Source organism: Anser anser (genome assembly GCF_964211835.1).
Source record: "Anser anser genome assembly, chromosome: 1".
In the NCBI taxonomy this organism is placed as follows: Eukaryota; Metazoa; Chordata; class Aves; order Anseriformes; family Anatidae; genus Anser; species Anser anser.
This window is the reverse complement of record NC_139720.1, coordinates 6,467,559-6,491,040: the sequence shown is the minus strand read 5'-3', so window position 1 is coordinate 6,491,040 and position 23,482 is coordinate 6,467,559. Positions and strand designations below refer to the sequence as shown.

Genomic DNA, 23,482 nt, shown 5'->3' with positions numbered 1-23,482 from the left:
CTGTTTTTGCATGGGCTGGAAGCTCAGTGGCTTGCGGATGGACACTTCACTTTCAAACACGCTGGGCCTTACTGGTTTCCAGTTTTGTAGCTGAGCAGGACTGGAAGCCGTGCAGGATTAGGCAAACAGACCAAAATACAGGTTCTTAGTCAAACTTCAACAACAGAAGCTTTCTTCTCCGGGGCAAGAGCGGAATGTTACCGTCTCCTGGTGATTCCTCACTCGGCTGCAACAGCCTGAAGGAGCTGAGCTGGGTGAGAGCTGGGTGCAAGTGTGGGCTGTTGGGGTTCAGCCCCTGACCAGGAGGAGCCGGGCTGCTGTTGGGCTGTCACAGGCTGTTCCTTGGCTGCTGGAAACACGAGGGAAAGCGCTGCTCGTTCTCACTCCTGTAGTTTGGAAACCCGAGTTACTGCTGGGGCTGCAAGAAGGGTCCTCAATGTCCAGGTTTGTAACTTAAATGAATACAAAAATACATTACTACAGATTTTTAACCCCCCTCATCCCCCCTCAAATCAAGCAAACAAACTCACAAACAGCAAAACAAAAGCACCACCACCAAAAACAAGCAAACAAAAAAAACACAGAAACCTACATTTTGGGTGGGTAATAGGGGACCTCAGATCTAAGGTTCTCTTGCCTGCAGATGTATACATATAACAGCTGACATTTCTCCCTGTGAAATGGGAGGGGGAAGATGGGATGAAGGAGAGAGTAAGGCAGGATTATTTCTTTTTGAGTCGGTTAGTTACTGTCAGAAGTGCAGTTTTGTATTAGTACCTGGTTTCTTGTACCATTTTCTGTCCTTGAAAAAAGTTGATTAATAGTCAGAGTTTAATTTTTACATCCATTTGTAGGGTACGTTATTGTTTTCCTTTACATAGTGTTTATTTTTACTTGGATCTGTTGTTTTGCTATTTAGTTACTATGGCGCTTGGTCCATTACAATTAGTCTTGCATTCATTAGGGAGCAGAATATTATGGTTTTTTTCCCTTGCATTTTGTCTCTTATTATTACTTTCTCTTCCCTTAAATTTTACTGTACTTGTCTTTCTTCCTTAGGGTTGGAAGAATATGGAATATAGGAAAAGTCTTTTCCTAGGGATACTTAAAATTGCAGTTGGTTAATGGGAATGGGGAGTTTCTAGTAATTTTTAAGTTTGTGTAAGAAGCCAGTTTGTTATCAACTTAGGGATTTATTTTAATTTAATGCAATATTTTTCAATTCTGATACCAATAGACTGAACTGGACAAGAGTTCTGCAGTTTTGAAGAAGCTCCAACTTTCAAAATGTGGGGTTTTACTTTAAATGGGGTTGTGATGCGTGCCACCTAGTAGTGGCTACCAGGATCACGTCCGTAATTCACCTTTACACTTGTTGCTTTTAAGTAATGCTGGCATCTCCAGATCACTGATCTCCTTTCACAGAAGATAAACCCTGAAGACTAACTAAGATTGTGTCCTTGTGGTAGAACGAGCTTAATTTTTTTTTGCCTTTGCCACTTAATGCTTCTTACATAGCATCCCCTTGCTCTGTTCCTGAAGGCACTGTCCTTTGGATATCTGGTGAGGTAGGGAGACACTTGTTGGAGTGATGCAGGCACAAAGCTTGTAGGCAATGCTTTCTTCTTGGCTTATAGGGCTGATGGCAGTCTACAGACGTCTAATTTATCAGTCCTGACGCTATCAGTTTAAAGTTCATGAGTTGCAAAATGAGCCCAAATCTCATTGCAGCCTTAAGTAATCTTTTGAAAGTTTAAATCCAGCTCTTTGCCGGTCATCTCAGCAGTGCTGAAAAGTAAAATAATTTGATTTCCAAGGTAAAAGAAAAGCAGTAATCTGGCTGTTATGTCAGCCCTTTTTAACGTCATCACGGACTGGGATTTTCTGTTCAAATTTTTCTGTAATGATGCTTCAAATCCTTTGCAGGTTGCCTTTCAAAATTTACAAATTTGTAATATTTCTAAATATAGGAAACAGTTGACAGAAATTGTTGAAAATACTCTATAATGGGAAACGCTGTGTGTACCAGGCCAGCTGTTCAGAGTTTTTGGTCCTGGCCTTGCTTTTTATGATTTACCTCCTTCAAAAGCAAGGTGCGTGACATTGCTGCTGGCCAGGTGCTCTTCTTGTACCCTGTAGTGCCAACCAGTCGTGTTAGGGGCTTGCACGTGCTGTCTGTTGTGCCATCATGGGCTGTTTTAATCACCCTCGATTCTACTTTTTATTTTGTAGGTTGCTGATGATATATTTCCCCAGGTTTTAGTCAAAATCGGTTCTCCGTACTACTCAGTTGACGACATGTTGATGTCAGCCTCATATGAGATTGTATTGTTTGCTGTATAACGTGCTGTTGATCAGCGATAATGCTAATTTTAATTAGGAAAATTAATCATACTTGTTTCACATCTTTCAGTGAGATAAGACTGTAAGACTTATAACCAACTGATATTTTAATGTCTTATTTTTAATTTTGTGTAATGTAGTGATGTATTTTTCTGCCTAGGAAGGTTATTTTATGATTCGTTCCCCTATTTAGCTTTTACTTTTTCAGGAATCATTGTGTAAGTTCTAACTTGAAGATATTTAAATAATTCTTCTTATAAGAAACATATTTTATGCTCATCTCCTGCAATATAACCTCTTGTCCCCGTCTCAAGCTGTTTTTGAGTTTTCAGCATGGCTGGATTAATGTAACATTAAACTATCTTGGTGCAGCTAGAAGGTTAAGATGATTTTGGCAGAAAGCGAAGAGGATTACTGGAAAGGCAACGAATATGATAATTTCCCCACCAAATGTAATTGAATAGTCACGAGGCATCGAACATGTCAGACTTAATGTGTTACTAATGCAGGACAGGAAGGTAAGCCAGGGATGTGTTTTCAACATAAATCAGGACCCAGTTTCTGTTGCAGATACAGGTCTGCATTATTTTAATCGTATCTTTAAACTTTGTTTCAACTTGTGCCATTTAATCCATCTGTGTTGTTGAAGAGCTGTGCGTGCCCTTTTGAGGGTATTTTTAAATACAAGCAGTAATCTATTTCTGAATTCAATTAATAAAAATTATAGTACCTCCTACTTATTCGGCTACGCTTTATCAAATCAGATCCCATCTGTCTTTTACTGGGAAGGTGGTGTTGGGGATTTTTTCCCCATTTCTCACACCTCAGTAGCAGTCACACCTCAAACAAGCGGGCTTCCCCCAAATCTGCCCATTGGAGAAGGAAAGCTTAGGGTTGCTCCCTATTTGAATTTTCTCGTGGAATAATGGCTTTCCTAGCAAGCATAACTTTACTTTTAAAAGCTTATAACTGGTTTTCTATAAAGAAGATCTGTTTGTGTCTTGCAAAAGAAGATGCAGTTTAGTTTTGATTATGGTTCTTGTAGTTTCTCAGTTGCAAAGGACTGCTTGGCTTCGTCAGCGTAGGCTTGGGAGCTTTCAGAGGACGTTGTCAGTTCAGTAGGTGTAGTACATCAGCTAATAAAGGATTAAAAAATGGAGTGGTATCATCGCGGCAGGAACATGTAGCTCTCAAATGTGCTTGGAGAGTTCGGCCTGTGCCCTTGTGTGGTGACAGTGCTGGGAGGAGATTCTAGAACGGCGTCGGGGCTGGCCTGTTGGGTTGGGTCCTGCTCACTGTTCAGGCAGGTGGCTGGGGTAACGGGCCCACAGGTACTAAAAAGGTGCCAGACAAAACCAAACCCAAAGCCAAACTGTTTTGTGTCTTGCAGTCCTCTTTAGGAATGGCTAAAGGTGGATCCAGCACCTAGAGGAGCCAGAGGGCAGCGCGCTGCTTGGGCGGCACCAAAGGCTGGCAACATGAAATGAGCCAACTCGCCGATCACCTTACAGGGAGGAAATTATTTATCGGTGTCGTGGCACAGGGGTGCATAGCTTCAAAATAGAGCAGATGAGAGCTTAATAGTAAAAATAGAGCTTAATAGAGCTTAAATTTTAAATAACTGCTTAAATTCATGAGTGCTGGTTCCGGTGTACGTTGGGGAAAATACAGCAAAGCCTGATTTCCTCACTGATAAATGAGAATAGAACGAGGAGAAAAAATTGTAAAGCTTTTGCTTATAATCTCCAAAAATTAAAAAAGCAGTCAGACTTTTCATTAGACAAATTTGGGACAAATATCATCGTTCCCTGTACAGCGTGTCTGTGATGGGGCATGCTGGGTTCTGTCTGCATTCCCCTTAAGAAACTTTGAGGGAAAACACGTAGAGAACAAGCACAATCTGTCAGACCGCATAGAAAGCCACTTTGGCACAACTTCTCTAAATATCTGAGAAATATGTAGGTAGGCTTTACTAAAGAAATACTGGCTTTGAGCAAATAAAACTGTTAATAATGTCACATGCTAAAAAGAAACCCATAATATCTGATCTGTTCTCATATTTCGTGGTCCAGATGGTTGATAAGTACATCTGCTGAAGAATTAATGCTCAACAGATATGATGTTGCCATGAACTAAACAGTGAATTAAAAAATACGTCTGGACTTACTTCTATAACAGTGTTTGAAAATTATTTCAAGGCTTTTTAAAATTTTGCTTTATCCGTAACTCATTGCTTTTTGATCTTAGAACAATTGAAATAGGGATAGAATGGAATTAGAATTGAAACAAATCAGCTCTTGAATCTTTCAGTCTTATGATGGACATCAAATGAATGAGGCAAGTCAAATGTTGCCCCTCAAAACGTGGAATGTTGCTGTGCACTGTGTTCTTGAATATTCAAGAAGCATCTTAATGACTTTCCCTCTCACAGTGCCCATGTACATTCCTATCCATGATGTAGAGAAGGCTTCTGCTAAGGGAATGGTGCTGAGCAACCTCAATAAAACCAGATTTATCAAAACTGTAACTCTACCTTTGTAGGAACCTCTGCTGCACTTGCAGTGTAGTGATGCCCAGTGCTTACCTGGGCATCTGTTTTTTCTTGCTCATCAGTCTTCCTGTTGTCCTAGTCTTATGCTTCTTTCAGCTCAGGGTTGCACAAGTAGCAGGGCTGATGCCATAGCGATCTCCTTCCTTGTTTTCTGAGAAATGAGTTTTAGGCAGTTTCTCAGACGAAGTCATTCTGAATCAAAGTGCTGGAGGAGATGGGGTAGGGAGGCAGAGAAGTGCCGGGCTTTCAGTGATGCTGCAGCTGCCTGGGAGAAGCGTTTGTTCTTGCCTTCATTGCAGTTGGAAGCGGAGATTTTATGATAATACATATGTTTCTACATAAACGTTTTTCCGTAGCATCTTATTTCAAAATGTGTTGGCTTAGAAGGTGAATTATTTTCTCCATACCTGTGTTTGTATGGTTAGACTTGATGATCTTGATGGGCTTTTCCAACTTAAACGATTCTATGATTTCTATGATTTCTTGAGCATATATCAGTTTTCTAATCCTTCTGTACAAATCCTGAAAATAGTTCAAAATTAGTTTGAAAATAGTAGTGTACATTTTAGTTTTCTTCGACTATGTAAACATTTCTGGAATTGACAACTGGTAGCTTTTACTACTTTCTTCAATCTTTCAGTTAGTGGGTTGTGTGATAGTATTTTTTTAACTTTATTTAATAGGTGTTTTATCAGAAAGCGGGGAACATTCTAAATTCAGTAGTTAGAGCACTGTCCAATAATTGTATTTTACTCTGAACAGTATTCAAGAGGTGTACCGTGGTCATATTTTGCTTTGATATAATTGTTTTGGCATTTCTTCATCTAAGTAATCTCTCTGAAGTTAAGATGTATTTTCTAAGCATCTAAGTGCAGTTCTCTGTTCACAAGGGAGAGAATCTGAACGGCGTTATCTTAATCCTTCGCAGGTGCAGATGCCGAGCAGGATGCTGCTGTCAAACTTGCCCAAGAACGAGCAGAGATAGTTGCCAAGTATGACAGAGTAAGTGAACTTGATAATGATTTAAAGACATCTTATAATTCATCTTTGTAATATTTTTATTAAAAAAATGAATCATGGCTTCCTGCTAGCTTTTGTTTACAATACTCTGTGTAGTACTGATCTGAGGGTTTCACGATGCACTGGCTTCTGGGTGAGCTAAATTCTCCCTCCGCAGGGGATGTTCTGGATAATGACTCAATCAACTCATTTTTCAGGTGCACGGCAAGTTGCTTTGGGGCTATTTTAAGTAATGTAATGTTTTTAGAAGTAATGAAAATAGGGTGTTTGAGGATGCTAAGTATATCTGTAAGATCAGAGGAACGCTTACTGTACTTTTTATTGAATTTTATTACGGTGGTAGAAACACCTAAATCATTACAGGGAACTTAAAAGATAAGTAAACTGCATTTATTGTCAGATTGCTGCAAGGGATTAAAGAAATACCAGGCATTACCTTTTCCTTAAACTACTTGTCAAGTAAAAGCCTAGCACGGCACATACCTGGAATGCCTATACTGTATTCACATATTCTTCTAACACTTGAGGGCTTTATAATTGCCATTGGAGTAGTGAGCAGTAGACTTGTTTGTAGAGTTGGAAACATTTCAGGTATCAGACATTGGGGTATCTTGCACAGGGTGTAGTCGAATGAATAGCTTTGTATTTTAATAAGGGAAAAATGTGTGTATGACTGAGTGGTGGCCTCTCTTCACACCCAGTAACATGTATATTACCAATCTTTGCTTGGGATCACTAGTGGAAATTTATCCTGTGTTCAGCAGTGACCAGAAGAGGTTTCCTGTGATGATGATAATGTTCACAGTGGCCGAGGGAGGCGTGCTACTCTGCTATTTTTGGTTCGTCAGTTTAGGCCTAGTGTTCTCCTCCTACTCCCCTCTACTACCATAGTGCCCCAGAGATTATGCTTTGAGTGGCTCAAGCCTGTCTTTGTGTCTGAGCTTTTTGTGTCTTAGCTTATTGTGCCATCAAACTTAATTTGGCCCTTCTTTTCTTTTCCTTCTCCATTAGGGACGAGACGGTGCGCAGATTGAGCCATGGGAAGACGCTGACTATCGTCTTTACAAAGTCACAGATAGATTCGGGTTTCTACAGTAAGTAAGCCATAGTGAAAACAAAATAAGGTTAAGAGTTTGTTGCCATTACTATGCAAGTTTTTTTCTTGTATTGCCTATTTGGGGAAAGTATTTATTGTGCCTTATAATAGATCTTTTGGGAACTGTTTGCTGTGTAAATCTTGGATAATCTTTCGCTGTGCTTTTCAATTCAATTTCTAGCTTTTTTTGTGTGTTGTGTAATGTGATCCTGTGTAGGGACTGAAATATTTTGAGTATTTTATTTGGGAATAAAAATTGGTGGTCTACCAAAAGATTTTTCCAGCTGAATTAAATTGCAGTTGAATTTTATTTTTAAATAATTTTGTTATATATAAACAAGCTTCAAGCTTCAAGAAATTTTTAAGTTTTATTATAATGTTGATCTTTACAAAAAATAATACATAATAGCTGTATATGAACAGCTGTGTATCCTCATCCTTCAAAAATGAATCTCATTTAACTTGATATATTTAGAAACCCTACTGAAGTCTCTGTCAATTTGGGACCTAATGTTGCATTAAGTGAAGTTAGAAAATGCCAGAATCCAGATGGAATTTCCATGTAGGTACTTATTTGTAACTCAAAATCTCTTTTTGGTAAATAAAGGTGATAGCATTAGGTTGTGTTAGAATTTTTGTTTGGCAGATGGAAATATCCAGCTTGCAGAACCTGAATGCAAACTGACTTGCCACTTCTGATAATATCCAGTCAAAACTCTTTGCCATTCGTGGTATTTGACATTTGTTTGAATATATGAAGTGCAGTGAAGGTTCTCCAGGAAAAACAGTGATGAGTGGAAAACTTAATTGCTAAGTATGCACTTACTTGGTGTGCGTGTGGTTTGTTTTTTCAGGGTTTTTTCTTCAGTTTTGTAATGTCATTGCTTTCATAAGTTGTCAATTAAAACAGTCACCTCTGCTGTAGATAGTCTCGACTTCATCGGGGTGAGTTGATTTGTTGTGTGACTTCCAGTGACAGTTCTGCTTTACACAGAGAGGTTTTTGTGTTGGTAAACTACAGCTGCACCAATGCATGTCAGGTATTGTAGGTGTCATTGAAGGTAATCTTAGTGGAGAAAGGATGTCAGAATTATTTCTTGTGCAAAAGTAATAGAAGCCACTGCTGCCTTCACCACCGACCTCAATGGGAACGGAGTCAAACAGCCTCAGATTTGCGAGTGGATTCTTGATTTAGGTATCCGTGCGAACTCCTGAACTTCCCCTGTTACTTGCATTGCTATTGTTGTACAATACCATTTGTTAGTGTGTGTTTACATATATATCGTTTTATAAATATATATGTCCATATATATATAAATATATATATAAATGGAGTGTGGAAGAATGTTAATGTCTGCTGCGGTTGCTGCCGCAGTTGGTTGCTCTTGCGTTTCAGGAGTCTTGGACTTCGTGTCATAGTATATCTGAGACGCAGTGACGGGAGTGCTTGGCAAAGTAATGTGCCAATTTCCAGGCTGCTGTAGCTGTACCTTTGAGCTACAGTATGCGCTTTTTCCTCGTATTGCAGTCATTTTGGTGATGTGGCAGAGTAGATGTAGCCTAGTCATTAGACTGTAGTTGCTTTCTGGTAAAGTCATTAGTCACTAATGTGAAGCCTGTGCAGAATTAATTCATTCTCTATATATCCACCTGCAAGGGATGAAATTGGAAAGATTTATAATACATGAGCACTGTACAAATTAACACTGTATGTAGATATTCTGCATCTTCACTAATTCTGTGATATTCATTGCTCATACGCTGATCTATGTCTCTTTATAAGGGTAGGTTTCACCTGGGAGCGCTCTCAAGGCTGCGTTATGATTCTTGAAAGGAAATTCATTGCAAATGGCACTCACTTTCCTGAGAAATAAAATATCTCCTGGTAGGAGAAATACTATTAGGATAGGCATACTAAATGTCTTTTCAGGGAAATTTACATTGCGCTGTGGACTATGACCTGGGTTCTCTTATACTGCAATACTCAGCCTGTGCAATTTACCACTTCTGAAAGAAACTCCCTGTTTCTAGGAGGATTTGAAACTAAGCAGCATGAATGCAGCATGTACCAAAAGCCTCAAACAGGTGGCTTCATGCTTATCATTGAATCGCAGTCACTGAAACCTTGCAGGTGCTAGATCAGCGCTGCAAGGAGCAATCAGTGACAAAGTTAAAAACCTTCTGCTGATCGCTTGCTGCGTGTTGCTGACAGTTCCTTACTGAGCTGTCAAGACTTCTAATCCCTCCTAACCTAGCTATCATGTGCTTACAGGGTGAGTTAACGAAAATCTAATATACGTTGAAAAATGAAAATCTGTGGACAGTATCAACCTGTTTATAATCTAGTTAAGATGAAATCTGTGCTGATAATCTTGTTTACCTTGATGTTTTAAAATACTAAGTACCTGAAAGATGTCTCTTGCATCAGAAGGTTGCTGAATATGGGGAACCTACCAGAAAATTAGGGCTTGCTTGCTCAAGTGCAGCAGGCGCTGATTATCATGAGTTGTTTGTGAGGTCCTCTTTCTCCTTGGTATGATCCGTTTGCAGCTTTCCATGTCTCTCTGAATGTGCATCCAAAGTTCAGCTCATTGCTGATAGGGCAGAAAAGATAAGGTGTTTTTGGAATGAAGCGCTCAAGCTACCTGTGTAACGTGCCACGTTAAAGCCAGAGACGGTGGTGGGAGAAAATGAAGATGAGGGACTTTTAAAGAGCAGTTTTGGTCTGGATCTAGGATTCCTCTTTTGTCCTGGCGTCCTTATTTATGTGTCAAACTCTGAATTAGTAAGCTTAGAGAACCTGAAGAGAGTTGCACTTTCCTTGTCTTCCTGTGGTACTGGTAGAATTGGGTAAAACTGTTGAGATTTTCTTTTGACAACCTACTGAGTAGCAGAGAAAAGGTGCCTTTTTATCTAACAGTTTAGAAATTCTCAGTGATTGGAAACGAATATGAAATATCTAACCTTAAGGGTAACCTTCATTTAAGACCCACAGTTGAAATTTCTGGTGGGCAACTTTGGTCAGTTCTAATGGTTGTTGTGGTGTTTATCGTTTATAATATTTAGGACCATCCTTACCTATCCCTTGTTGTAAGTTTTTAATAACTGATGCCTTAGGAACATAATTTAAAATGTTTGCTGTAGTGCTATTTTTTATTTTGTACTTCTGCAAATGATTTCAGATAGTAATAGGAAATTGATATGGCCAGGGTATTAAAACAAGTATTAAAACCAGAAGAGAGCAAAACTGAGTTAGTGCCCAGTGAATTTAGGGAAGAAGAAACAAAGTTCAATGGAACATACAAAAGCATCATTATAAATGTGGATCGTTTGAAATGAATAAGGGGAAATTTTAGAGGGAAGCTGGATATGAGGAAAGAGGTTTCCAGCAAACATGCTAAGCTGTGAAATGACTCCATGGGGAGCTGAAGGCATCTGTCTCTGAAGACGCCAAAGACGAGATTGTACAAGATTGTGCTTTGTTTTAAAGCACTGATAAGAAGTATTGTTGGTGGGACTGACTAAATTACATTGGGAATGTTTTCAGTAGTTAATAAATTATATATGACAGTCATGTATGAACCAGAAAGAGTTAAAATCTCATTATTGGATAAAATGTAGGAAACTTTGCCTTCCTGATTGATTACTGTTGCTGCAAGACTGCAAGGAAGTGGTAATGGTCGTAGTTTATTTAAGCCATATCCGTGGTGGGGGAAATGGTCTCATCTTGGGTAATTTTTTTACTTATATATTTAATTTATTGCCGAATAACTTTTTTTTTTTTTATTACTGATTTGGCTATTGTCAAATGCTTCCCTATCCCCCAGTGCTGTAACCCCATTGTAGAAGGGCACCAGGTTTGTCAGGCACCATCTGCCCTTAGTGAAGCCCTGCTGGCTGTCCCCAGTCATCTCTGAGCATTGGTGAGCTAGCATTGGTTCATCTTGATACCTTTTAATTCCATATTAATTACAATAGCATTGGTCATCTTAATTGGTAAAGACCGGTTTTGATCGAGTACTTACAGCATTCCTCAATGTCATTTGGTGTATTTGGATTAGTGCTTACTAACAATTTATTCTTCAAGTCCATGATGTTTGTCTCCGGAAGGCCTTGCTAGGGACATCATCTTAGTCTTGAACACAGGAGTCTTGAGATAACAGACCAGTACATTTCTTCCAGGTGCTCTACAGTTACCTGTAATCCTAAAAGTACCTTAAAGAAAAAAAAAGCGACAACATCCCTACCCCAAAAAATTGGCCATGATCCCCATTCCGTAAATTCATCTACAAAAATCCCTGTGGACTCCTGTTTTTACGTTACAGAGCCAGAATGCTGAACAGTAGGGCTGTTGTGAAAAATGCCAATCATTTTTTAAAGGAACATTTTTTCCTCCAGGAAGTCTAGCACCAGCATTTCTATATACAGTCTGCTAGTGTTTTGGTAGGATTGAGAATTCTCTTCTAGAAAACTTGTGCTTGAATCAAGTCTGACTGATATTTGTTTTGTTTTGTAGCTGATGTACAAGTCTAGCCTACCATCCCAGGGAACCACCTCAGTGCTCCGATAAACCTTAGTCTTTAATATACGGCTTTTTCAAGCAAGTAGTTTAGGAATGGGAGAAATGTCTTGGATGTCTTCACAGGCAGTCATAACAAAGAACTGTTCCAGCTGTTTTTAGAAATGGAAAAGATCGAACGTGTGTGGTAGAAAAAGGTTGGTTTTTTTCATTTTAATTTTGTCATGGATATGTTGTTTTTTTGGGTCAACCATGTGTCAAGATGCTTCTTTTTTTCCCTCCATATTTAATAAAAAGCAAAATTTTATGTGTTCTGGGTATGAAATCAATCGACCAGAGCTTTGCAATTAAAAACAAAAACCAAAACAAAAAACCAAAACCCCAGAAACATAACCAAAGCCCCAGAAAACCAAGCTTTAAATGCCCTGCACCTAAAAAAAAGTAATTCCTTTCTCTGTTATCTTGAAGCCTTGTTAAATTTTAAAGAGTTCTTAAACTTTTCACTGTGGTCTGGTCATCACAGAATCTTTACTGTATGCATACTTCTTCTATTTGCATTTTTTTTCTAGCAGCAGTCCCTGACAAGGGAATAGCTTCAGTAAAGAACTGAAAAGAATTTCTGCGTGTCTTGAAGCTCATAGCAGACATTCCAGGAATGCTTTGGGATCCAGGATTTCACCCTTGCCCCTTGAATTCTTCAGTTGATTTGTTACTGCTTTGGGATGGTTAAAAAAACAGGGAGGACTAATATGTGCTCCTGGGGCAGTGGCAAGTCTTCCTCTGCTTCTCCTAGGAACATTTAAGTATAAATATATACATATATAAATATCTTTGCTAATACTATATATACATATTATTAAAGGGCATGGCTTGCATAATATGGAGATAAGTATCTCCATTTGTATGTATCTAAGTGACAATTATTTGAATTATTTTTATATTTAAAAAAATATTAAAGGTTCCAAGCAACCAAAGAATTCAACAAATTCAAATGACTGTCAATATTTTGAAGAGAAATAAGAATTTAAGCTTTAACTGAAGATCATGGAAGCACATATTTAAAGATACATTTTTGTAAGTATATCCTTTTATTTATTTTTTATTTATTTTTTAACAGAACTCTTCAGCTGTCTACAAGGATGAAGAAACTTTATTTCTTCTTTTTTTTCTCACCCCCTTGTATAATGTTAATCTCAGTGGTCATGTGAGAATTAACTGACGGGGGTTTGCAAAACAGCCTCAACTTTGTGCGTGCTCCCAAAATAGGGTAGAAGCTGAAAGCAGCATTTTGCAACTCCAAAGGTCACCAGCAGCTTCATGCAGTAGCTGGTGCTGTTTCCGTCTCTGTATATCACCCATTTTCTTTTGTAAGAAAGCTCTTTAAGACTATGGTTATGTTTTTCTTAGTAAGAAAAAAAAATTGTCATTGGTTTTTGGAGTTAGCGCAGATACTCCTCAAGGCTGTGTTTAGTTTTTAACCTAAGTTGGAAAGCACAGATTACGACTGACTAGCAAGCTGACTAGCATATTGTGGAAAACATAACTGTTTAGGTCTTAAGGCACAAAATGGAAATAACAGGAAAAAATATATACTTTAGTCCCTGTAGCTTTTCAAAAACTTTTCTTTTCATCGTTCATTGGTGGTTGGCATCAACTGAGTTGTCCTGTTTAATACTAAGCTGTGAAAAGTTTAAGCTTCCATGACACAATTAAAAAAAAAAAATCAATGATTATTTTAAAGACTTTTTCCTCAATTCACACAATATGAATTATTTTCAGGTATTAACTGGCTACTAGCAAATTATCTTGTATTAATAATCATCTTAGACCACAAAACCTCTTATTGGTTATTGCTATAACTTATTTCACTTAAACAGGTTTTTCCTCTTCCTACCTCTTCAGTAAATAGAAGCTGGGGCTGTACGCGTGGTCTGGCTGATAATGCAGTGGGGATTAATATTCAAGGACCAGAATCGTGTTGTTGGGTAGATTTGAGGCTTATTCTGCATAGTGTTTTTCTTTTCCTAGTAAAAGGAATAAAGTTAAATAAAGTAATAATGGTAGAAAATGAACTTTTTTTTTTTTTTAATGTTCATAAAGCGATCTTAATAGTTCGAGTGAGATTCTTGTGCTACTCTTGGAGTAGCTCCACACTGGCTTTCATGGAGAATTGTACCAATTTACAGCAGCTGGGAATCTGATTCATGACTCTTTATCATGACTCTATTAAAGCGGTGAATGTAATTTTAAAATAGTTTGCTAATGCTAGAGATTACTGGGATGCCAGATGAACGTTTCAAATAACAGAATTCATTATTCTGTCTTTTCCTAAGGTAACGTAGCCTACCTGCTCTTCTCCATCAAACTTTACTCTTTAAATGCATTGCATTAAAAAAAAAAAGAGGTAGTGGAGCAAAGAAATGGAGAGCTCAATCAAGTATTGAGATACTCCATTAAATGTTTCCAAATATATATTTTTTTTAGTTTCTTACTTTTGCCCATAACTTTTTAAACGGGAGCAATGTGATGAGCAGCAAGTTAACATCTCGGAGTTTCTTCCTATTTCTCGGTAGTTTATACAGAGCTTTGCTGGGAAACAGTACTACATCACTAAAATATTTTCCGTGCATTCCTTAGTACTTTTTACAACATGCTGGTTAGAACTACATGTCCAAGAACAATAAATCTTAGTTATGCAGCTAACCCAGCTGACCTGGGTGGGTACACAGGTGAAGTCTCTTCAGATAAGAGATGCAAGGACTGGCCACTGAGGGTTCTCTGCAGCAAAAGAAGTTACTGAGATGCCAAAATGCTCTGGGTAATGGAAATTCGAGAGAGAAGTGTGGTGGCTGTAATTTGATAATAATGAGACAAGTATTCAAGAAATAGGGATTTTTATGTAAATTTAATTTGAAATTTTTAGGGTGTATATCAAACCTTAAGGAAAGAACACTGAGGTTATTAGGCAGGCTGAGCTGCTAATGTTCCTAGTGCCGTGCAGCCAGTGTCCTTAGTTCTCTAGGCACAGTACTGCCAAACTCATTAAGTGTTGCAACGATGTGCTAAAGGAGCAATGAAATGTTCCTTCTTAACGGTTCAATTATAAATGTAACTGTCATTACATTTCATATGCTGTGGCCATTCATTAGGGGCTTGCCGTTGTCCTGTCCCTTCTTGTCTCCCAGGCTTTGGGAGATGGGGTCAGACCCACTTCTCGGGGGTAGCAGCATCACTTTCCCCGCTGCTGAGGAGGAGATGAAAGTTCAGCCTACCTCAGCTGCCAAAGACAAGTTTCTATTCAAAAAATAAAATACAAATAGTCAGATCTCAATATTAGGGAAGAGTTATGTTTCTCTTAATTCCTTTTCTTCTAATAAATAGATGAATATACCTTGTTTTGTCTGTAGATTTTTTTCATGTGTGTTGTGAAGATTTATTATGAAAACTTTTGTTATAATCTTGCATTGATGGATTCTGCTCTATATATGTGCTGCATTTCCCTGGACTGATTTTGCTCTGAAATATTCATTGCTAATCAAGATATTGAGAAACTGCTGTTAAAAAAAATAATTAAATTTCAGCTCTAAATAATCTTCTTTCCTTTTTGCCCCGATGTACACTGAGGATTGTTTTTATTTAAGGAGAGAAGTGGAAGTTGTATTGGGTTAGTAACTGAGATTCAGAATGCTTTCTTAGATTGATCTTCCTGGCATTAGACAAAATCGATATTTTTTTTCTTGCATGCTTTCACAGGAAACAACTACTAAAAGAAAATTTTAATTGTGCTTTGTATGATGAAGCCTAGTTTGAAAACATAGAATCACAGAATCATCTAGGTTGGAAGAGACCTCCAAGATCGCCGAGTCCAACCTCTGACCTAACACTAACAAGTCCTCCACTAAACCATATCACTGAGCTCTACATCTAAACGTCTTTTAAAGACCTCCAGGGACGGTGACTCAACCACTTCCCTGGGCAGCCCATTCCAATGCCTAAATGATAGCGATAGACATGTACTAAACATTAATGAAGAGGCTTTACAAATTTTGGGACCAGATCCTATTTATTAGTTGTGGATAAATTGAAATGAATCTCTGCTTGATATTCAACCGTGAAGTGATGGGGCCTGTGAAACGGTGAACTTGCAGAGACCTGGGTAAAAATAGGCAATCCTATTTCAACAGAACCAACAGCCAAACAGTATATTGAGCTTGCTGTATGTTTTGCTTAGTTGTTATCAATTCTTACTCCTTCATGGACTTGGAAGCGGACATTTGTGTCCATTCATGGTTGCATTGTGATCTTTTTCTTTCCACTGATGCATTTGAACATATTTCTAAAAGTTGCAACTCCAGGACCGGTATTTGTTAGCCCCAAAAGGACAGTAGTAGGATTTCGGGTACAGCTTTCTCAGTCATATTTTTGGTGTCTGTTTAATTTTGGCTTCCACTGGAAAATAAACAACTTTCCCTATGTGTTGTGCTTTCATGGCTGCAATAGCGTTTATATATTTTTGTATCTAGACGTTACCAACAGGTCCTTGTGTAGGACTTGTTTGGACTGCTTATTTCAGCTCCTTTACAAAAGCATTTCAAATGTTCTTCTCTTTAATTCAGTTTTGTTCATCTTAGTGAAAGGTGTTTTTTTTTTGTGTATTTGTGTCATTTTAAAGAAGTTTAAAAATAGTTTTTTCTTCCTCTTCTGTTATCGTGATGGCAATCTAATGTATGGTTAGTTCTGCTATTCTGCAGGTAGGTTCTTCCCATGGCAGGAAGGGATGCTTTGTTGTTATTTTCTATCATTCAGAGCAGTGTGGATTATTTTCCAAAACTGTATCACAGATGAACCCCTTTCTTTAGTTTATTCTTAGGACTGGAGTTGAAATTTGAGTTTTAAATCCCTTCCTTCAGTGTGTTAGTACAGGCTGTCACCTCCACGATTCTCAGCAGATACAGAAAGAAGTGAAGTGACTAATTGCAAACGCAAGTAAGCTGCAGGAGAAGTCTGCCAACTAAGGACAAACAGTGTGCTTCTGTTCACATCTTCCATTTCTTGATTTGAGTAAAAGATCACCCACGGTGTACTGGGAATTCATGAACCACTTCTTTTTATGAGAAGAGCTAGTAGGTGATTCTGTGATTCTGTGATAGGTAGCACACCTGAAAATGCCAGTGAGTATGATAATATAGGATCTAATTTATACAAAATATATAAAGTAGTGTGCTTTGGTTTGAAGTTACTGCTCAAGCAGTATGTAAAGATTTAACACAATCGTTATTACCATGTACATTTCCTACTATATTTAGCATTTATAGAAGACTAAAGGATGTAGGGAATGGCCTGGATATGTTTCATTGACAGTGATTATTAAGAGTGCTGAATGAGGTCTGGGTGATGGATGTTTTTTTTCTTGAAGTGCAGTGATGCTGCTGATCTTGACCCAAGTGAAAGACCTACCAAAACAGAATTTTAGACTGCAGAAATATTGTTTTATAGAAGAAGCAAGTGCAGGTACATAAAGCATTGAATTTCAGCAGCAAACAATTTATGCTGCTGGAACACTACTGTCTTATTTCATTGATGTCAGAATACACTTTGCATAGCACATTAGTTTTAGTACGGACGAAGCTGCCAACATGCAAGTCCTGGATTATTATTAATGCATAGTGTAAGTGATCTACATAGTAACTACCCTTCAAGCAATACTTAAAAGCAATCTACATATATAAGGGAAAAAAACTTTTTTTATATGTTTATATATTGAGTATAAATCAAATGCAAGGCAAAGAGATTTATTCTTTTTCATTTGTCTTTAGCCACTTTAGGGCTGTAAGGTGGCTTTACCTTTTTATACTTCTTTTCTTTTTAAAAGACACTTGGAATTTGATTCTGAGAAGACTTTTTTAACCCCACTGTTTGCGTACGTTCAATTAAAATGACATCAAATAATTAGAAATGCTGCTCTGCTCAATTATATGGATCATAGATTTTCTCAAAGGTCTTCTGATTCCAGGTTGGGAAAACTTTAAAGTTTATGTATAGAACGTACCTGTCGCTAATGATAGAGATTTAATGGAATTTGATGAATCTTTTAGTTTATCTCTGGGAGTGTGCAATGCTGCAGACTTCTGGACAGGGGCTACATATTCATGGCATTGTGCTGGGCTTGTTGGCAGCGACATCAACAGAATCCACAAATAATAATTGTAACTAAAATCTAGTCACGAAATCACATCTGATCCAATCTTTTGCCAGCACTAAATTCTTTCTTGCAGCATATTTCCTGATAATTATATTGTGGGATATCACGTTGGCTTATCCTGTATGTTAATTAATTGCCTTGGCTTGCTTATTAATTCTAACAAAACTTCAGAAAGCTGTTTTCTAATCTGCTGCAGTCACCACCCCCATACTGTGCAAAGGTTAGCTGGTGAAATTTAGGGTGGATTGTAACAGTAGCGGGGCTCCAATTATTTTGATAGACACACAATCAGAATTGTGTTATATAAGTAAAATAGGTAATGGGAAGAAGAAAGAAGTGATCCATGGAGTTCTATCTGTAGAAAATCCATCATTTAGTTTAAAACCCAACTTGCTTTCTTTTTAGTATTCTCAGAAATCTTTTCCATATATTATTGATTTTGAAAATGACACTTGCCTTTAATTTCCATTCAAAGGCTGGAAGATCAAATCAATTGATCAAAATCAGAATTTTTCTGAAAATTAACTTGTTTGGACTAAAAGATGTGAATTGAACGTTGTCTGGATTGTGCTTTAGATTTGTGCATTAAAGAGTGGAACAATTTAATCCTATGTCTAAAGAAAGGCATGCAATTGAAATACTGTTTTGGTTTTACTTGTAAGGATTAATTAGTTTTTTTCAGCTGATTTCATAAGACAGTTTTCTTTATAGTCCATATTGTGGCAGTAGTTTAATGCAGACAGGAAAATAATCATTCTAAGTAGCATTGTTATGTGTCTGGTGGTTTACGCAGTCGTATTTATCTTCCCTACAGTAAGGTGACTGTGAAACACTTGGCACCTAACCTTTGAACGGAGATCAGCAGCTATGTGATATGACATGAGGCAGGAAGAGCTACCTGGAACTGATATGTAGATATACAAAATAAGGCTGCATTCTGTTGCAATGCACAGCTTCATGTATTCATAATATCATTTATTGTTTATAGGCATCCCTGCCCATGGCAGGGGGGTTGGAACTAGATGATCTTTGAGGTCCCTTCCAACCCAGGCCATTCTATGATTATTTCATTTGATGGTTTTGTGTGCCCTGTATCATAAGCTGAAGGGGAGGCAGACCTAAACGAGTCAGTGTGTTTGCTGTTGTAGAATTGGTTTCCCAGCATGAAGACACTAATTTTTGTCCAGTGATGCTATGCTATAGACTCATACAACTCACTCCTGATGAATTATTACACAGCCTAATAATTGTTCGTGCTTGGGAAGATTTACTTCTTCCTAATACATTTAAGTTCTGAAATGTTGTTGCAACATGTAGCTCAACAATTTGAGTTATATATTGTACAGTGTTTCCATTTGTACTCAGACTTTTCTTGTTCAAATGTCAACTGAATTCTTCCTTTGTTCTCACTTTACATAAACTTACTTGATGACTTGGTTTTCAGTTCTATACTTTACTATTTTTTTTGGTAGATATTTCACTCACATATTCCTTGATCAAAGAAATTTCAAAAAGATACAAAACCCAAGGCTGGATTTTTTTCAGGAGTTCCATCCAATTCATTCTTCTGGCTGGTAGCAAATGTGTTTTTCTCTTGGTTTTAAACACTTAATGTTGCATCACAACTGAAAAAGTGAACCCACTGCATCTACTTCTTTGTGATTGAGTAATGAGACCTTGAAGATAAGTGTTCTGCAAGAAACATTTCCCACGTTGTATTTAATATGTGATGCCAAATATGGTTTCATAATACCTTTCAGTTAAAATGTGCATGCCAGGTGATGCTTTTGCACTTAGTAGTATGTTGAGGATAGCTCGAGAAAATACTCAGGAAATGCTGTGAGAAGCTATTTTATGGAGGGGCTGCAGCACAGCTTTTATTTTGCTTTTTTGTGTCCTTTCAGTACTTAAAGGGGTCTTATAAAAAGGATGGAGAGGGACTCTTTACTCAGGTAGATAATGATAGGACAAGGGGGAATGGTCTTAAACTAAAAGAAGAGAGGTTTAGGTTAGCTATAAGGAGGAAATTCTTCACTCTGAGGGTGGTGAGGCCCTGGCCCAGGCTGCCCAGAGGAGCTGTGGCTGCCCCATCCCTGGCAGTGCCCAAGGCCAGGCTGGATGGGGCTTTGGGCAGCCTGGGCTGGGGGGAGGTGTCCCTGCCCATGGCAGGGGGTGGCACTGGGGGGGCTTTGAGGTCCCTTCCAACCCAAACCGTTCTGGGATTTTTATGAGGATCTGCATCTTTTAATATACATGTGATAGTGAATTAAGCAATATAGGAATATAGAAATTGACAAAATTTATTTTTTATTTCTTTTAAATCTGAGAATGACTTGCACACATGAATATTTTGCAACACTTTCAGGTTGAAGGACCCCAAGGTTCTTCAGAGGGCACGGACTAATTCTGGGCTAAGCAAGGCTACAGCAGGTAGGGAGGGGGGTTAAGAAGGAGGTGGGGCTTTGAACTAGGAGGTAGGAGAAATGAAAATGCAGCTGATAAGGAAATTTGAACGTAACTGCAAACAAGTTTAGGAGAAGAGTAAATCTGGTGAGTGAACTAATATGAGGAAGTCTTTGCTTTTGTTTCTGCTGAACAAATATATCAGTGCTATTTAAAGAAGGCCAATATAAACGGCAGCAGTAGGTGGGTGATTGTGAGCCTGTGAAGTCTGAGACTGTTTTCAGTGTATTTCAGCTACTCATGGAGGCTAATTACAACATACATACAGCTTTCTGACGTGTCAGATCTGTAAGCAATTTAGATTAATATTTCTTTTTAAGAGCTACCTTGAAACAATGTGTGAAAACCTGTATTAGCCATTGTGGCAGAGATGTAAAACCAATCCATCATTTGTAAGCTGATTTAAACAAAACAAAAACCAAGCATTCTCAATCAAATCCTTACTTGCCCACATGAAATCCTGGTTATTTGAACTCTAGGCTGCTTTTTCTTCACATGAAATTCGCCCAGGAAAGCAGTGGGAGTCCGGGCTGCAGGCCGGGAAGAGGACTTCCAGCAGTGAGTCCCCAGTGTATGGGCCTCGATCCCGGTGAGACCCCGCAATCTGTTCCCTATCCGTGAGGTGTCTTTGAAGGGCCTTCTGGTAGGAAACCGTCACACCTCCATGTGGGCTGTCCTCCCTGTTGGAGCCAGGATTTAATCTCAGCATTTTGTGGCTCCCAAGCCTGTAGACAGCATCTTCGGCAGTGACAGCTGGCACGGCCACCCAAGCCCGTGAGACGTGTTGGCTTGTCAGGGAGCTGCTCCCACCTTACTTTGTGCCTGGGGTGAAGGCACAGACCAGCCGTAACGATTCTCGGTTCCTGTCCGATTACGCTGCGTTTACCCGGCTTGGATCTTCCTTTACTCTGCTCCGCGCAGTGCTAAGGCTGTTTCTGCCAAATGACACCTTATTTACATGAGTTCAGTGAAAATCTGCCCCGTGACTCCTCTTTTGGATTTCAGGTACTGTATGGTGCCGAGCTAATTACGTTAATCAGCGCTGCTTTTCTTCCCTGTATCCCCTGCATGAATATTACTGGAGCTATTAAAGGGAAGCAGTCCCCTCCGGCCAGGCTAATGGTAGTACTGTTCACCACTCACCTTAGTACTTGGTGAAGAGCACAGATAGAAAAATGCAAGTTTAAAAAGGCTGTGGAAGGAGGGAGAAGATTCAATGTTAAATAATTGAAGGTATAAAAAATGAAACGGAGGGGGAAGATTGGAACGCTTCCAGTCTACTAAAATTAGGTTAATAGGTGTTACTTTTTTGTCCGAAGAGACACAAAAAAATCTTTATTTTTAGAGGAAAAAATGATGCTTCTGCACAGAAAATAAATACAGTGAAAGGAATTGCATTTATTTAAAACTTCTTTAGCAGGTTGAGAGAGTTTGTTTGCTCATTATGCCTTTCTTTAAGTCCTTACGTGACAGATTTGAATATTACGTGGGTGTCATCGGTGCAGCCTCGTTAATTGAGCATGAGATCTCCAGGAACTCCCTCCCCCGTTCCAGGCCCGTGAGTTACGGAGCAGCCCCGGGCAAGGCGCTGCTCCGCTCCCTGCTGTCGTCCTCCTGCTCAGCTGGATGCAGCATCTCGGGGAGTGGAAATCAGGGCTGGCGTAACATGCTCCTGTGGCATTTTGACGCCTAAAGCGTATGGGTGCCTGGTATTAGCGCACAAGCAATGCGATGATAAATTTACTGTTGGATGAATTTGGTGAGGCAGTAGGGTATCTGCTTGCCGGGACAAAGTACATCCAGCTATGCCTTCTGTTTGTCCCTCAGCAGTTATTTAAAAGCTAGCAGAGAGCATTTTCATAATAAATTATGTCGGTTGTCCTTTCCTTTGTGAGAAAATGAGATTGGGCTAATTTTTCATGTGATTACTTTCCATGCCAGATTAGAAAATGGGCAGCTGAGCTGTCCAGTGGTCCCAGCTCAGCAGAGCAGGAGCTGGGTCCTGTGCGGGTCTGCGGGGACCCGGAGCCATCAGCTCGGTGCCCGACATGCTGGTGACAGCACCGGGGAAGAAAAATTGTCTCTTGTGCGGGCAGCCAGCTGCTTGTGAGACCTTGCAGGGCCACGAAGAATGCAGTGACTGTGCTCCTCCTGCTGCCTCAGTGAGCCTGACTCTTCTGGTGGTGGTAGAATATTGTAGCTCAATTGGAAGGGACCTTCGAAGATCGCTTAGTCCACCTGCTAGCGCATGCAGCCACGGGGATCACTCAGAAATTTGGTATGGGAAGAGGAGAAGGGGTCACTAAAGAACTGAAAATTCAGAGTGAAGCTTGAAAGGCATAGAGATCTTTGTAATTAAAACCAAAAAACTAAAGCAGACTAGCAAATATATTCTTTCTTCCCATTTGCTTATGATTATTAATGTGTTTTCAACTTCTGTTCAAATTTCTAGGTGATATTTGACACACACAGAACCTACTTTCAGTTTGTTAGTTTAATTATGTGGGGATGTACACAATGATACACATCACATCTTCAGGTGGTACTGGATGTAGGCTTTTTCTAGCACGTTAAACACTGAGATTTTCATCAGATTATATTGGGTTTTGGTGTTACTCTTCAAGAAAACTCTCAGATACTTGAGAAGTGCTTCAGAACGAACTAATTGTGCTTTTTGCTGGTCAAAAGATAAGCTCTGCTGGTTTTAAAATTAGTTCCTAAGGTGTGTACTAGAAAATTAGACTTGTAGGGACTCCAAAATGTGTTTTTTGTAGGCACCAAAAATGTGTTGATTGGAGCAAGATTTTTCCTTAGGTGAAGAATTCAGATTTAGTTCATTATTCAAATATAACTTCTGAATTTGAAACTGCATCTCTTAAGTCTTTAAATGAAATAAAATATAAATATAACTTAAGTGTTTTGCGTCGGACTATTCTTATATTGGCTTCATTAACATAGGAGGGAAGGCAGATTTCAATTTCCATCTCCACTTCTGCAGTTTTTCCCATAAAGGATTTTTTCTCACCATTGCAGAGATTTAACACTGGCCTAAACTGGTGGGTTTTAGTGTCCTCACCATAGACAGCTCTGATGATGTGAGTAGTTATTCTTTCAGAATATTAGGACTTAGTAAGTACTCTTCCTTTTTTCTTCTTCTTGTTCTTATTGTGAAGGATTTCTTTTGTCCCTTTTAAGGTGGGTTTTGTTGGTTATTTATCTGATCTGTAGAGCAGAAAAGGGGAGCCTTGCAGCTTAGATGAGCTGCTATGTTTTCAGGAGCTGCAGACG

The 23,482-nt window shown here is 38.8% G+C and overlaps 1 protein-coding gene across 10 annotated transcripts in view; it reads left to right on the top strand.

Moving 5' to 3' along the window:
- USP6NL (USP6 N-terminal like) overlaps positions 1-23,482 on the top strand; it is a 118,785-nt gene that overhangs the window by 52,295 nt on the left and 43,008 nt on the right. For all 10 annotated transcript variants that reach the window (XM_083819765.1, XM_083819763.1, XM_083819761.1 and 7 more), the window contains 2 exons: positions 5,823-5,896; positions 6,926-7,008. In XM_083819765.1, coding sequence (XP_083675891.1) covers positions 5,823-5,896; positions 6,926-7,008 — 157 coding nt within the window. The remainder of the gene's footprint in view (positions 1-5,822; positions 5,897-6,925; positions 7,009-23,482) is intronic.